The 16,590-nt window shown below is 31.8% G+C and overlaps 2 protein-coding genes across 2 annotated transcripts; one reads left to right on the top strand and one right to left on the bottom strand.

Annotated features, from left to right (window-relative positions):
- Positions 1 to 2,624: 2,624 nt before the first annotated feature.
- Positions 2,625 to 8,748, top strand: LOC118180365 (uncharacterized). Its single transcript, XM_085819372.1, has one exon. It carries the CDS (start codon positions 2,794 to 2,796, stop codon positions 3,643 to 3,645), a length of 852 nt encoding a protein of 283 aa, XP_085675498.1. The 5' UTR covers positions 2,625 to 2,793; the 3' UTR covers positions 3,646 to 8,748.
- A 1,552-nt stretch (positions 8,749 to 10,300) lies between these two features.
- On the bottom strand, positions 10,301 to 15,243 carry LOC118180364 (zinc finger MYM-type protein 1-like). The gene is made up of 2 exons (XM_085819718.1): positions 15,067 to 15,243; positions 10,301 to 12,700 (listed from the first exon to the last, which is right to left on the bottom strand). Exons 1-2 carry the CDS (start codon positions 15,241 to 15,243, stop codon positions 10,301 to 10,303), a joined length of 2,577 nt encoding a protein of 858 aa, XP_085675844.1.
- Between the last annotated feature and the right edge of the window lie 1,347 nt (positions 15,244 to 16,590).

The raw sequence follows: 16,590 nt of genomic DNA, 5'->3' as shown, positions 1-16,590 counted from the left end.
TCAGCAGCCAGCCCATGGGTTGAAGACCCCTACTTTAAAGGAAAGCTACCCCAATGAGATCTTTACTACCTCTGTTAGGATTGATGAATTTTTTTTTTCCATATTTCGATTCTACAACTCAAATTATTCCTAGATATTAAATTTTGTAAAATTGGGTGCAAAATTTATGGAGAAATTCAAAAATTTACCTTGCCGCAATGTTTTTAATTTGTGCCAAGAATAATTCACTTGGCACACTTCTTAATATATGGCAACCAATTTTCCTTTCCCTTCCAGCATGAAGGAGTGAAAAAAAACTCACCTCTTTCCTATCTTTTTTGGCATTGTGCATGAGCGGAAAAAAAGTCACATTCTTCTAACTTTCAAATAATTTTAGCAAAGTGTCTAAACCACATTTGATGTTTTATCGCTTTCAACAAATATGCCAAATTTCAAAATGTGCCTATATATAAATTCACGTGTATCTTCGGAAATTTTGAATAAAAAGCTGTAATTTTTTGCAGGTATGCTTAGAAATACGTCAACTTTAAGATTATGGTAAAAAATTTACAGACTATAATTCAGTTTTTTTTAATTTATAAAAATTATTTAAAAATACAAATTTTAGAAGTAAATCATAAAAATGGGTGAATTTTATTTGGAATTAACCTGAATTTCAAAATGTGAAAGGAAGAATCAAATAAGTTTAATAAAAAAAGAGTGATTAATAAATATATACCAAACTCAATTAACATTGAGGAGCTAATTTTATAAAAACTACTGTGATTTTTACAAAACTTGGTAGTTTGGCGTAATTTGAGTCATAGAATGGAAATATGGGAAAAAAATTGGTATGTTATGTCAGAAAAAGTCCGTTTTTGTGTCAAAATACCTATTTTAGAACAATGCTATATGTAAATCTAATGCATATCCTAAGTCGCGCTATCGAGACATGAAAAGCACAAGTTTAATTTTGTCAATCGGCCCAGTAGAACGGGAGATATAGAACTGTCCTTTTTTTTTTTTTTTTTTTTTTTTTTTTTTTTTGCGCAGTGTACAATTATAAATATGAAGAATTAATTGAAGATAGTAGGTAATTTATGTTCTGTGGGGGGCAATAGGTACAAATCAGTTATTATTTGAATTATCTATCTTAATGAATCAAATTTTAGTCCAAATAAATGAAAAAAAATTAAGATTTTTATTTCCTTTCTTTAAATTTTGATTTTGGTATCTCGAATGAATAGTCATTATTTTATTACTTAGTTAAGTTGCATATAAATATATAAAAGTATATCGGTAATTTATGAGAATTATCAATATTAGAATTATTTCTGGTGTTACATCTTCTTATAACTTGAATTGGTTTGTTTTTCAATTTTTAAAAACTGAAATATTTTTTATCAGCATTACTAAATCCTAAATATTGCTGCATTTCCAGGAACTGTTGCTGAAATTGATTTATGCCATGTTACATTTAGCTGTCTTTTCTTATTAAAATCTTAGAAAAGGTATTTGAATAAAATTGTCAGGTATTTTTCGTTTAAAATAGTAAAAGCATTCACATCAGTTTTCCTTCTTTTCCCTTTTGCATGTACAGATATTTATTGCTACTTAGAAATTTTTATAAATTCCCTCATGCTTATGATGTTTTATTTTCACTTTTTTTTTTCCAGGTCTTAATGAGATATAAAATTAGCATGGAAAAATTATAATTGCAATTTATTATTCTGTTGCAGATATCCTTTTATATCAGCTATTTATTCCTTTTCATAATAAACTATGAAGTTTTTTATTTGCATTTATTTATTTTGGTTGATGGATTCTATGTGCATATATTTGAATGTTAAGTTTTAAAGTGTTATTTACATATTTATTTTTGAGACTGCTTCCGTTTTCTTTATTTATTTATTGAATAAAAAGCATGTAGCTTAGATATGAATTTGCAAGTGTTAACAGTAGATAATAAATGTATTAAATTTTTGCATTTAATGCTTTATTTGTGCTTTATTTATGATTTTTTTAAGATTTGCATTTATTCTGTTTGAATGTACATATCAGAAAAGGTCACATATAAAATAATTCTTACCAGAAAAGTTTTAAAATGTGGTTTTAGCTAGTTTAATTCTTAAACTATTTCAAGGCATTTTTAAATTTATTAATTATTTGAAATTTTCATGTGTAATTTGGTTCATGTCTTTTATTTAATAATTGTATTATAAAATAATTATGTTAAGTTTTGTTTGTAATACTGACTGATTTCTACATGTTTTTTAAATTCAAACCTCAGTCAGAATTTTAAAAGTTCTGTTGGCAAAAAAATATGTATATAGATTCATCAATATTTTGTTGCAAACCTAAAGAAATTTTTTGATAAATTTGTACTAGAGATTTATTATATATTTTAACATTTTAATAATAAGACTTTAACATATGTAATTTAAATTGTATTGTGATATAAGTTAGGTTATTTATAACAATGTTTAAAATATAATTTTCTGAAATATATTAAACTATTTAGCATATTATTTTGTTGAGCTTTTTAATTAATTTAAACGAGCTTTTTATTTCTGCTTATTTAATTCTATCTAATAATTCCTTTTGTTAAAAATAACTGATAAAAATGAATTTATTTAGTCTTTTTTGTAGTTTTATATTTACATTTGATAATAATGGATATTCCTAAATGTAATTTAAGTTTTGTTATCCTTATGTTTAAAGGTTAAGATACTTATGTTTAAATGATCTATTAGATCGTTTTAGGAAAATTTTTCTCTTTCAATTATGTTTTATTAACTGTTATTACTGTTTTATATGGATTTTATTTATTTATTTTTAGATGGAATTGATGCATTTTTTTATTCTGCTGGAATTCTTCCTAGGAGAAAATTAAGTTATCATGATGAAGAGTCGTCTGTAGATCTGAAATGTGAACATTGCTTATATTCTACACAAAAAATTGTTAATTTTGAAAAACATTTGTCAATTCATATTGGGAATGAAACTTATGATTGCGAACGTTGTGGAGAAGAATTTAACAATCATATAGATTTGTTAAGACATTTATGTAATTCCACAGGGGAGAAAACTTTTAATTGTAAATACTGCACAAAAGAATTTACTTTTCAAACAAGTCTGCAAAAGCATATGCGTAGGCACACAGGTTATCAATCATATGCTTGTGACCAATGTAATAAAAAATTTCGTGAAAAAAATGAGCTTGTACGCCATCAACGAATTCACACGGGTGAAAAAAATTTTGATTGTGAACAGTGTGAAAAAAGTTTTTGTGAACGAAAGGATCTATCACGTCATGTTCAGTCCCATAGCGGAGAAAAGCCATTTGTTTGCGATGCATGTGGGAAAAAATTCAGCCGTAAAAATGATTTATTAAGACATACTCGTGTGCATACTGGAGAAAAGCATTTTAATTGTGAATATTGTGGAAAAGAATTTTATAGGAAAGATAAACTAAATATTCACGTACGTGTTCATACTGGGGAAAGACCTTTCACGTGTGGATTCTGTGGTCGGGGTTTCAGTGCAAAAACTGACATGATGCGCCATTTCCGTCTTCATACTGGAGAGAAGTCATTTATGTGCGAATTTTGTGGCAAACTATTTAATTTGAAGACACAGCTGGGTAACCATGTTTGTGTGCAGTGATTAGTATTAATTTTAATTTTAGCAGTTCAAATTGTGTTGCGTGTGTTTTTAATCTGTATTAGTTTAATTAAGCAAATCATGTATTGATATTTATGGTGTAAAAAGCTTCAACAAATCATAACTTCCTGTCTGATCAGTTATTTAATGGAAACAAAGGAGAAGGAACACAGATTTCCAGAAATGATTGTTTGTACAGAAAATGGAATAGTTTACTGCTAGTTATTTGTGAGTAATTTTAGAAGCAGTTTAACTTTTTGTTATTTCATTAAATCTTCTAGCAGTGTGTTCAAGTTTAAAGAAAAGAAATCAGTTCTGCAAACTGTTAATGTCTGCTGCCATAGAAAAATTTTATAATCCACTATGTACTGTTAATTGGTGCTTTTCTAAAAGAATTTCTACTTCGTATTTATGTACCCAATTCTTATTATGCAAGTGAAATGTTTTTATTAGATATATTAGTAACCGAACAATGAGAGTAAACTTTCAGTTTTGTGCACCGAAAAAACTGCCTTCTTCCCCCGCTGGCCAAATTGCTTGTTTTTGCATAGAAACTGTAATTTTTAACTGTAATAATTGTAAACATTTTTTTAATTGTTTTAACTGTACTTGATGTTTTATGTTTTTCTATATCTTTAAACTTTTAATGGAAAATCTAATTATTTTCTTTTTATTTCTTAATGGAAAGTTTATTTGGTATATGTTCAAGGATCTAGGATGGATTAATAGCATATGCCAAGGTACCATTGCACATCAAAGTAAAACTTCAAATCAGCCAAAATAGCAACCTTGTGTTTGACCCTCAAAATCAATATTTTGATTACAGTATGCCAAACATAAGGTTGTTGTTTTGGCTAACTTGAAAATCAAGTCTATGTCATAGAATCCAGTATGGTTAATATTTTTTCCTCTCTACTTTTCAAATTTTTTACTGTAATTATTTTCATTGGCTGTCTTAAGAATTTAATTTTTTTAAATGGCATCTTAAAAGTACAATGTTCTTATACTGCAAATTCTTAATTAAAAGAAGTCTTCCATCTTTGAAATTTTATATATGTATTTGAAGACCGTTTTTAAGCTTCTGAAAAAATAAATTTCTTAGAAGATATAACTATAAAATGAAATGTGAACCTATAAATCTTACAAATTATGTCTGATAATTAGCTGTTATGTACTTTTTATGAAATGAGAGTATTTTTTTAAACCCATTTTGTTGGAACATGCTTTAGATTTGATGTTTGAAATGCTTTATGGTAAAATTTTTTTTAAAGAAGAAAACAAAACGCTTATCTTCAAATGTGCCAAAATTTTCATTTAAAAGAAATTTGTTTCTCTCTTATAGAATTCTGGTAGTACTTTCTTTTAATTCTACCTCACAGTTTTTACTGTCAAATATAGTAGTGGTAATTAGATATAACAGTCATTAGTTTGACTTTTCTTTCAGTATACTAACACTTTAATCCATATTATTTGCATTTTTTTCCCCTGTAAAAAAGCATGAAAATTCAGTAATTAATTATTTAATAATATTATATATTTTACTTTGATAACGGTAAGTCTTGATAAGACTTCCATTTTGGGTACTATCTCATGTAACGGCTTTTTTATCTACAAATTATTCAGTATCTCAAAAGAATTCTCGCACATTTTCACTTTCAAATCAATTACTCTGAACTACTTTGCTTAATACTTTGTAGATTGCAAATTTTGTTTCAGACTGTATATAAAAAACCATATATGGCTATAAACAAGACCTTTATTTTCAACATGAACAACAGATAAAAATATTGATGTTAATTTAACAATAGATGGGTTATTCTTTGTTTAAATTTTTTTTTTATCTAAATGGTCAGACACTTACAATTTAGCATATTTGTTGGGAAAGGCCAAACCTATTGATCATTTAGCATATCATTACTAAGAATTTTGATTATTGTGAACTAAAGGGGATGAGTGATATTACACCTAAGAAAAGTTGGGAAGATGCACATAAATAGCCAAGTCTTACATAAGATCCAAATTCTGAACCATGGAGTTTGGACAAGTAGTTAGTCTTTGCTAAGTGCTAGATCATTCACAGTAACTTAAAATAATAAATGCGTCATTGACTCTGCCATCCTTTGAAGCAGATTTAGTTTGAGATTATGTTGCACACTGAAAATTACTCTCATGATTTTCTGTACAACCTTATACTGCTTGTTATTGCCTTATATAAGGTGCACAAAAATTTCTCCAGTGTTTTCTGTGAGTCAAACCATTCTCAACAGCTACAGGATAGCCAAAATAAAACTGGCCTGGAAAAGTGTTTTTGAAATTTCATGAAAACATGCTGTATAAAGGTATCATCAGAAGCTATAACAGATGTTTAGAAATCAGTTGAATGCAACGCAAAGTGGTACTACTGATAAAACAATATGTGTTCATTGTTGAGTATTATGCAAAGTACAATTCATGAAAAATCTGTATTGAACTGTTTGCTGAAGATTTTAAGAATAGAAGTGTCTTGGTGAAACTTTGAGCAAAATATGTAATGAAAGTCTTAGTGACAAAATGGCACGAAACTGTCTCTCTAGCAACTTGTTTGTCAACAAAAGTAAATTTAGTGTCAGAATTATACACATTTTCCAGGCCAGTTTTCTTTTGGTCACCTTGTAGATTGGTTTGCTTTGCTTTAGTTCAGGGTTTCTTAAACTTTTTTGAGTCATGACCTCTTTTTATCACACAGATTTTTTCTCGGCCCTCAGAACCCCATAATATTTACAAAAATTTTGTGGGATCCATAAGTATTACGCAAATCCGAAACACAAGCGAGTGAAACTGTCAATTTTTTCTATTGTACTCTAATATACTCTTGCAATTTTAGGCCATTAACTTTAATTTCTAATTTTAAGACAGAACAATGTGAAAATTTTAAATAAGTAACAGACAAAATGACAGTGTCATGTGCAAAGCAAGGAACGTTTATATTATAAAAGAATGTGTCAAAACGTTTTTGTTTTTTCCTTTGTCTGAATTGTCTTATCTTTATATATTTTCAGATACATTGTGTAAACATATTTGATAATTGTAAAATTATTATAATAAGTTAAAGAAATATCAAAACTGTTAAAATTTTTGGTGACCCCCTGCTGCAGGTCAGGACCCACAATTTAAGAAACCTTGATTTAGTTTATTATGGCAAAACACACTAGCCTAATAGGAGGGATCCCTTTGCGGAAGGCTTTCTAAGGGAAACTGGCTCATATACAGGTTACACATGAGGAAAACCATAACAATGCCCATGCAGCCAGCCCATTCGCCTGGAAATGAACCCAGGTCAGAACTCGATTTTACTGCTCGGCTGCTGGTGGGCCAGGTCACGCTGTAGATGTGGTGCTGCTTAGACCATTGCTTTTTAACACTACTTTTGTGTATTTTCGCATTATTCTGCTGATAAATTATTGGAATTCATTGAGAATGCTTCAGTAGAATTCTGCACTATCCATTCATTGAGGAATTCAGATCACAGATGAAAAATAAAAGAACTCATTTCTTCATAAGAATAGCCATAAATAGAAGGGATAAAAATGAGGAAGGCCTAAAAATAAACCACCAAGATTGATTTCCTTAAAAGTTCCATAATTGGTGGAAAGGAATGTCAGTAAATGTCTGCATTGAAAATTTCCATTTTGTGTAACTGAGAGGTGCCATTTATACTGTAGTAAATGAATGAACATTCAGGTAGTATATGATTTCACTCTTATCTTTTGCCAGAATCAGTAAAAATGGCCATATAATTACAAGATTGCTGTAATCATTGTGAATGCTTGTGCTGGTTTTTAATTTAATACTTCTGTGGTGTATGGTTTTCTTCACACAAATTACTGTAGATTCTTATTAGGTGCTAAGCAAAACATATAATCTAGTGTAAATGAGTTAACAGAAAAGTACCAGAATTTTTCTCATTTTTGTATTCTTTTTTAAATGTATATTTAAAAACCAAATAAATATTGTTGTACAAAACTAGAAGTTAAATTCTGCTATTTAAATATGGCTTTCTTTTATATAGCTTTTTTTCACCCACGTTTTTTAGAAAATTGTTATAATTCACAACATTCAAGAAGGTGCTACAAAGTACTTTTATAATGACAGTTAGTGAAACTATAACACTATGTGCAGATGAAAAATACGTAATATTACAATATTATAAAGTGCTTTGTTGCATAAGACACTTGTCTTATGCAACAAGTCCATGCTTAGGTATAAAGTGCTTTGTTGCCTAAGACACTTGTCTTTAATGTCATAATTTTTTGCTCATTCTATGCTTAATTTGTTATACAGTTTTATTATTAAAATATTTTATTGTGTTTGTTGATAATTATTTATAATAAAGCATGGAAAAATAATGGATTTTAGTATTAATAACCATATTTTACTTAAGAATAAGAGTATTGGTGATTTTTGACATTCTAAGATTTCTTCAGTAACACATGTATATTACTTTCTGGTAGCTGGCAGCTTGGTAGTAATTTAGACCTGTTATTTTATTTTATTTAATATATCCGTCCACTTTGCGATTTAATAATTATATTTAAATTATATATATATATATATATAATTATATAGACATCTATCTACTAATTTGAAGATATTTATATTCAAAGCCATCATTGAAGATTTCAGCTTTGTGTGGTGTAAAGAAACAAATTAAATATTTTTGGAGCTTGTTAAATATTTTTGGACCTTTCAGTCTAATATTACTAAGAAAGAGATAATGGTGATGAAAAGCCATAATATATATATTTCTTATAAAATGTATTGGTTTATTATTTTTTATTAATTTATAACTCTCATTTGTGTTATATTTAAATGTTTCATTATACTGAAAATATATGGTTTGAATTTATTTAATGTATCTGATTCATTTGTATGTTTAATGTTTGTAAATGTGTATTTTCTGTTTGTTTCAAAATATTTGTGCAGTAGTAGGTTTTGAGCGTATGTTTTATTTGTATTATTTTATCCTGAGCATTTTAATGTCATTTATCAATTATGTAAGGTAAATTTCACCTGCTGCTAAAAAGTATTGTTTAAAATATTTTTGTAAAATAAATATTTTTATTTTGATATTTTGTGTAAAAAAATTCATTTGTTGTATTAGAATTAAAAAATGATGTTAATGTAGTACATTCCGTGTGGGATCGCCATTCACGTAACACAGCCATCCAAATAAGAATGTACTCTGCCCCCCCCCCCCCCCATTCTTTATCTTAGGAAGAAAACTTCTTTGAAAAAAACTAATTCAGCTCTGTGCATTATTAGAGAGAAGTTAAGTAATATAAACATAAGATTAATTTTAAAAAAAGACATAATCACACACAATTTCAGTGTACTACATTTAGTGCTACTTATTAATTCAATATGATATGAATTTAGTAAATCACAATTAGTATAGCGGAGTTATTATTGTGTTTTTTCTTAGCTCTAAAAAAGCTCTTTATGATGATAAAATTACATTTAAGCCTAAATATTCTCAAGAAAAAGGGTGTGCGATTTAAAAAAAAAACGCCATAAGTTTTGAATAAAAATAACCACAGACAAATTTTTAAGATTTTGTTTAAAAGCAAACTGAACACTAATCGGGAAACTTACACCTACATTAAATAACATGAACAAATACAGCAGAAAAGTGGCTTTATGTGGTAAAGACTTTCTAGCAAAAATTATCTTTTATTTTAGCTTGATTACTTGGGAAAACTTCAAAATGCATGTCCTGCTAGAGCCATTGGTCTCCACGAAATTATGGTAATTAAGCACTAATGAAGGATATTAGCAATCTTGGTATGTGATTTGAAAACTAAGGTGAATGAAGGATATAATGCACATCTGCCAAGTTATATAATATGCCATATAGATAATATAGCAAGAAGGAGAAAACTTAGCTGAAAAATTAAGATTCTAGTCTTTTATTTATATATAACTACATGCTATGCATTTAAATGATCTATTGCAATGATTCTCAACTGGTGGTACGCAAAGATATAAAGTATTTTTAGGTATTAAATTAAAAAGTCCCATGAAGAAAAAGAACTGATAGTAATTTCCTATGATCAAACTCTAACTGAAGATTTCAAAAATAACACACTTGTTTACTTTTGGCAGAACCAAAAGAAAGAATTTAAATAAATTTCAAATAAAGCTATTAGATTTTTGCGCAACCTATTTGTATGAACAAGGATATTCTTCCATGTTATATTTTTGAAAAATAAGTACAGAACAAAATTAAAAGAGGATCCTAATTTATGGTTAAAACTAAGTGAAATAAGACCAGACATAAAGGAATTGATCTCTCTTAAACAAGCCCAAATTTCAAACTAAATTTTAGCTTGTCAGTTTAAAACTGTGTACGGATCATCTCAAGGTCGTTGTCCTTTCCCTCGAGTCTGATTCCACAACCACACCCTCAGGGCCAGATTACCAATTAGGCACAGTAGGCACGTGCCTAGGGCCTAAGAAGGCCAAAGGTCTTAGGGCTTTGAAAAAAAATATATTGAAATAAAAATACCCCAAAAACTTATAAACATTTTTATATTATTATATAGTGAAGGTCAAAATAATATATGTAAATACAAATACACAAAAAATACGAATACAAAACGTTTGGTTTACTAAGTAGATCCTAAAATAACTTCTTTTTTCGGGATTTTGACACAGCGAATTCGTGTATTATATCTTCAAAATTAATGCCGCGAGCGACATCACTTTCAATACACAGAAGGCCCAGTGACGAAGTTCTCTCTTGACCCATAGTTGAACGCATAAAATTTTTTATAAGCTTCAACTTGGAGAATGATCTTTCTCCTTCTGCATTCGAACCCAATATCGAAAGGTATATGCGCAATGCAATATTAACATTTGGGAAACTTGACACAAGTTTATCCTTTATTTGTAATTTGATGAGATCCGTTATAGAGGTGGTTTTGGGGTACAAATTTGAAAAAATCAAATACTCATCAACAAAGTTTTCTTCTAAGTCAGACGGATACATTTTTACCAGAGCTTGAGCCTTAACCTTGATAATGTCCTCTGTCAGTGTATTATCCGTAAGAAAACTAAATGTGTCATAAAGGCTGGTATACGCAGTGCGTCTCTTTGTCATTTCAGCGCAAAGCACATCCAGAACAATAAAAAAAACATTAATCTTAAAGGAATCTTTGGCACTGCGAGAGGGAGTCTCATCTGGCCCTTCATCGAACTGTCGTTTTCTCTTACGAACTCTAGTTTCGGATTCTTTAAATTCTGAATCTGGTGCAAGGGCTTTTGCCTTAAGATAATAGCTATTATACATGTCCTCAGTTCTGCAGTGAGATAAATATTGAATTAAACTGTCGTAAAGTCGCACCATCGTGTTAAACTCGATGCCAGGTCCTTGAAGAGATTTATTTACAATATCGACGTGTTTTAGTAGATCTTCCCAAATAACTGTGAGTAATACCATCTCCAAAGTATTCATTTGATGGATTAAGGTTTGTGCCTCAATCACTGTTGTAGGTTTCATACCTTCACTAGTTGAAATATTTGTAAGAATACCACGTATATCATCATAATGGGCACATAATGTTTTTACAGCCTCATAACGTGCTGACCATCTGGTCTCTGAAAGTCTTTTTACAGAAATTTTACTTCCCAAAGACCTTAGTTTAGACCATCTTTGAGGGGACGCTGCAAAGAAATTGTAGAGCGATAGCAAAATTTCAAAAAATTTTACAGCTTCTAAGCAGCTTTCTGCCGCCGCTGTGCCAACTAGATTAAGACTATGAGCTCCACATGGTACCCAAGTGGCTGCGCTGTTGATTTCCCTAAATCTAGTTTGTACTCCCGAATACACTCCGCTCATATTAGCCGCATTGTCATAAGACTGACATCTGCAAAATTTTGGGTCTATTCCCTGATTTTCTAAAACTGAAATTAGAGTGTCAAAAAGATACTTGGCATCATGTTTTTCTATTTTAACAAACATCAAAAATCTGTCATATATATCTCCAGTTTTTGAGACATATCTAATAACTATGGAGAGTTGATCCGTATGGCTAACGTCAGGTGTAGAATCCACAGTGATTCCATAATACTTGGCTTCTTTGATTTCTGTAACTATTTTTTCCAATACTTTTGACCCCAGTAAGATTATTAGTTCTTCATACGTTGTGGAGGATAAATATGATACTTTTCCGCGGCCTGGATTACCGTATCTTCTTACATGTTCTTCTAGAAACGGATCAAATTTGGCTAAGAGATCGATACACCCAAGAAAATTGCCATTACTAGGATCACCATGTATTTCATTATCGCCTCTAAACGCTAGTCCCTTTTCGGCCAAAAACTTAATTACTTCCACTACTCTTCTTAAAACCGTTGTCCAATATGTGCTTTCTTTTTCCTTGACAATATCAAACGTCTCATCAATTTTTCTAGTTTGTTGGTAGTTCACTAAAGCAGAAATAGATGCAAAATGTTCTTTTGACACTTCATGACTTGAAATTCTCGAATGTGCGTTTTTCCAGTCATTAAAGCCTGTAAGGAATTGGTTACACAGGTTTGGATTTCCAGGTAGGTCCGATTTGAACAAAATACATTTATAACAAAAAAACTTGCCAGTAGATTCGGAAAATATCAACCAGTCCCTTTTTATAATATCATTGTTGTTCAGTTTTCTGAAAAAATAATCTTGTGATGGACATCTCATTATTTCGCCAAATTTAGTGGCGTATAACTTAAAATTTATATCCAATTTCTGCACAGGGTGATTACGAGAGAAGTAATCGATAAGATCTGCGCTTATGGTTGTCCACCGTGCTGGATCAGAACTGAAAATACTTGAGGCTGATGTTGTTGGTAGTGATTCAGGCACCACCTGCTTGGAAGCGTCGTTAAAATTTCGTAAACCCCCGTCAGCCTCGTCTTCTGTGACATTCTCAGTTTTATTGGTTGAACATTCTTGCGAGTCCCAACAAGCCTCAGCTTCTTTAGGTCTAACCTCGATCGAGGAAATATCTACCGCATCTGCATTATCTTCTGTCTCCTTAGAAATGTTAACATATTTCAATAAAGAACCTTTAATTTTACTAAGCGACTCACTCACTTTCTCTTTCTTTTTGCGTTTTTCATGTCCACTTTGGTGTTTTCTTTTATATCCATCAGACATTTTTCGCTAAAAAAAAATATTTAAAAAAAGCTTTTATAAATTGCGCTTAAAAGTTTAAAATAATTTTTTAACTTTCTGATATACCATAATAAAAGCGATGGGCACGCACAAACTAAAATTTAAACTTGTTTTCTCCTTCTTCCCGTCACCTTTAAATATACATTTTAGTTTGCGCCCGTCGCTTTTATTATGCTATCAGAAAGCTAAAAAGTTATTTTAAATTTGTTAAGTAATGCATTTTAAACTTGTAAAAACGAAACCCGGATTTACGAGTATGGATTAAAATTAAGCTATTCCAAAGGTGATTTGGACTGTACTATTTCTACGACTACTACTGGAGATTTTTTACAATAGTATGGCCAAACCACCCCATAGTAGGCCTACTCAAAGTTCCTTGCATTGTGCTGCATTCTACGGCGGACTATTATACTAATAAGAAGTGATAAAATGAAAATTCTATTATTTATAATGGAATGAAGCAATATTCCAGAATCAAAAACTAGGTTGAAATAAGTAGAGTATAAAAACAACTTTCCTTTACTTACCTTACTTATAATAAATTTAACTTTCAGTTTTTAAACTAAAGATTGACTTGGGGTTGAGCGTGATTAAATACAAGCACAGGCATACACGCTCTATCGTAGTGTTTACATATTAACTTATTACACAACTGAGCTACTAAAACAAAAGACCTTAGCAGCAGGGAAAACCTCTCGATCGCGCGCAAGCGTTTGGTAGTGGGCATGGAAACGTGGCCAACTGTGTCAAACGCATGTGCCCGTCCGAGAGGTTTTCCCGGCGGCTAATGTCTTGTCATGTTCATGTACTAAAACCCTGGAATTCTGCATGGAATTTGGTAGATATAAAAGTTGCATTGTTGCAGATAAACTCAATTCTGGAATTATGGCTATTGAAAATGGCTCTATGAAAAATAAAAACATTAAAATCCCAAAATAAAATAATGTTATTTTACTGCATCATCACATTTTCGGATTTATATCTACAACAAAATTATTACTTAATATTAGCGGTCAATTTCAGTTAAAAAATGTTTATTATTTCGGGGCCTACGCTGCTGGAGTGCCTAGGGCCTACGACACCCTTAATCCGGCCCTGCACACCCTGTCTCCTTTGTTGAATCGATGTTCAGTATGTTGTGTCGTATCGTCTTCTCCGCCGTCAAGTTGACTCGCTCTCGTGCAAAGCTGTGCATTACTTCAAACCGTGTCTGGAGATCTTAAATGTTTTCCTCAAGCAAGGAAGGCACATCCGGAGGTCGATCAAACAAAAGATCACTAGGCAGACGAAGGACACGACCGATCAGCATCTGGGATGGAGAATAGCCGGTAGTCTGGTGTTTCTCTTCCATCCTAGTATAATTTCAACAGCTTCTTGAGTAGGAAGATGAGATGTCAGCATTTCCAGGTGAGGATACCTTCTGATGATGGATAGTAGTGTCCTCTGATACTGAAAACAGTTTGTTATTTTTGAAGTCCAAGAGAAAATTGTATTTCATTAAAAAATCCAATTTGAGAATGCAAGGATCTGTAATATCTGCCACATGTGGCGTGTGATAGTAGGCGGCACTTCCAAACATAATGTTCACGTTTCACTTCCCAGCTATGTCGATTTAATCACCAGATGCAGTCTGAAGGGTAATACAGGATGACATCCAAATGAGTTTATCTTTAAATTGTTGAGCTAAATTTTTCCGAATGATGGTAACATTAGCTCCTGTGTCAATGATCTTATTGCAAGGAACTCCCTTGATGGATAGTCCATTACTGTTGCCACTCACTGCGGAAATCTTGAGCGCTTTAAAACGGAGTTTTTTACTATCGTTCAAACTCCGCTCCGCGATATGGCAATTAATTTGTTTCCTGCGTCGTTGCTGAGAAATGGTCTTAATTTCCGTGCCCTGGACGTTTCTGCAGTTCCTTCGTACGTGGCCTTCAGCTCTGCAATTCCAGCACTTTAGTTTCTTGTCACTCCTTTTCCGTCCCATGCCATTTAATTGTCTTTTTAAATCGTCTGTCTTATTTTCCGTGCTCTAGGTTGTGCTACAATTCCGTCGTAAGCGGCCTTCAGTACCACAGTTCCAGCACTTTAGAACGATTTTGTTCTCATTCCTACTCTATCAAAGCATTCACTTGTCTGGATAAATCATCTAAATGAGCCATCAGTTGATCTACTGGCTCGCGGACTTGCACAGCTTTGACTGATTGTCAGTCTTTTAAGGTTACTTGCTGGGCTGCCTCGAATTTCATGCCGTACACTAGAGCACTTTTCAAATCTCTAACATTCCGCCGTTTTCTGAATTTCAAGATCGCGGATGTTGTCGATAAAGTATTGCAGGCACAGGATTTCCCTTGTTTCTCTTGGGCATTCCGTAAAGGTGAGGTGAGACAGCCTTTCAACATCTATGGCGAGCTCCTGGAGTGTTTCCGTTAGCTTCTGTTGACGGGAAGTAGTAAGCCACGGTACTCGGGTGACGTCACAGAAAAGGGGGCGTGGCTTTCGCCATTTTGAATTTCTCCGGAAGTGACGACACCAGCGCCATCTTGTATCACGTGATGGAATGACATCATCAAAGTTTCGTTTTTATTCTGTGGCAACGATTTTATGTTTCAAAGTTTTTATTTTTTGTGGCATCGAATATATATTTTTAGGTTTTGTGGCAACGAACTCTTGAACCACGTGTTTGGAATGACATCACTTTTATTATTTTCATTTATTTAATATGTGTTTATTGACCCTTATTATTTTAACTAATACGTCATTACTTTTAATTATTTACTCATTTTTATACGATTCATTTTAATTATTTAATCCGTCATTATTTTTTAATTAGTTTTAATTGATTCATTATATTTTAATCCATTTTTAATGAATTTAGTATCATTCTCCCTGAATTTTAAAAATAACTCCACAGCCGAGATTTGAACTCGCTATCTTAGGGATGGGAGTCTGGCGTTTTACCGCTCGGCTACCCCTTTATGTTATCAAGGCCTCTTATTTTTCCGTTTGGAGCAAAAACGTCACGAAGCTGGGAGAGAAACAGGCAAACGTCATCTCTCTCACTGTTGGGAATTGCATCACTAAGCCAACGAATCAAAAGCCAGATAGAGACTGACGTCATGGGACTCCAGAGGAAAACGAACAGTGCCGGTTTAGTTAGTTAAGCACGATGTTTGCATGATGTGGCTAGATGGATATTGTAGCTAGATAAATATTTTTTATTCTTTTAACTTGTCTTTATGTGTAAATAAATCTTTTTGCTTAAGTTTAAATGAAGTACTCCATTTATGACAAGATAGCTGTTAATTCATCGGGTAGATGACTTACGAATCCCTTCTGAGCTAGCCATTGTTCGAACGTAACGCCTTACGTAACATATCACTCACGTTGCGGTATGCCGAAACCGCTTCACGCTTTCTACATCCGCCGTGGCGAACGTATACAATCTTAAATAACCAATCAGATTCTCGCTAACAATATCTATCTTACTTCAGCCAATCAGCGTATTGCTTTCTTATACATCGTCTATATATTCGCTCGCGTGGACAATTGCAATTATTTCTACTCTGATTGTTGCTGAGTGAACGTTACTTTTGGCTTTCTGCGATTTTTTTTGCGCCATTTCGTTTTTGTATACGATGTCTGCCAAGCGAGTTTATTCTGCATCTAATGTAAGTTTTAAACACGATTTTTTTTGAATGCGTTATTTATTCTAATTTTTTAATTGTTAGGTGCTATTTGAGGATCCC

Source organism: Stegodyphus dumicola, chromosome 6, assembly GCF_044657685.1.
Source record: "Stegodyphus dumicola isolate Sdum_Otavi_A_Nest chromosome 6, ASM4465768v1".
Lineage (NCBI taxonomy): Eukaryota > Metazoa > Arthropoda > Arachnida > Araneae > Eresidae > Stegodyphus > Stegodyphus dumicola.
This window is presented reverse-complemented; position numbering and strand designations above follow the sequence as displayed.

What these genes read in the sequence shown, in the direction of transcription:
- LOC118180365 (XM_085819372.1), top strand. Translation starts at nt 2,794, where the DNA reads ATGGATTTTATTTATTTATTTTTAGATGGAATTGATGCATTTTTTTAT.
- LOC118180364 (XM_085819718.1), bottom strand. Translation starts at nt 15,243, where the DNA reads ATGTTGAAAGGCTGTCTCACCTCACCTTTACGGAATGCCCAAGAGAAA. An exon ending in AATTCGAGGCAGCCCAGCAA is followed by an intron (nt 12,701 to 15,066) that starts GTAACCTTAAAA and finishes AACATTTCTAAG; the next exon opens with GAGACAGAAGATAATGCAGA.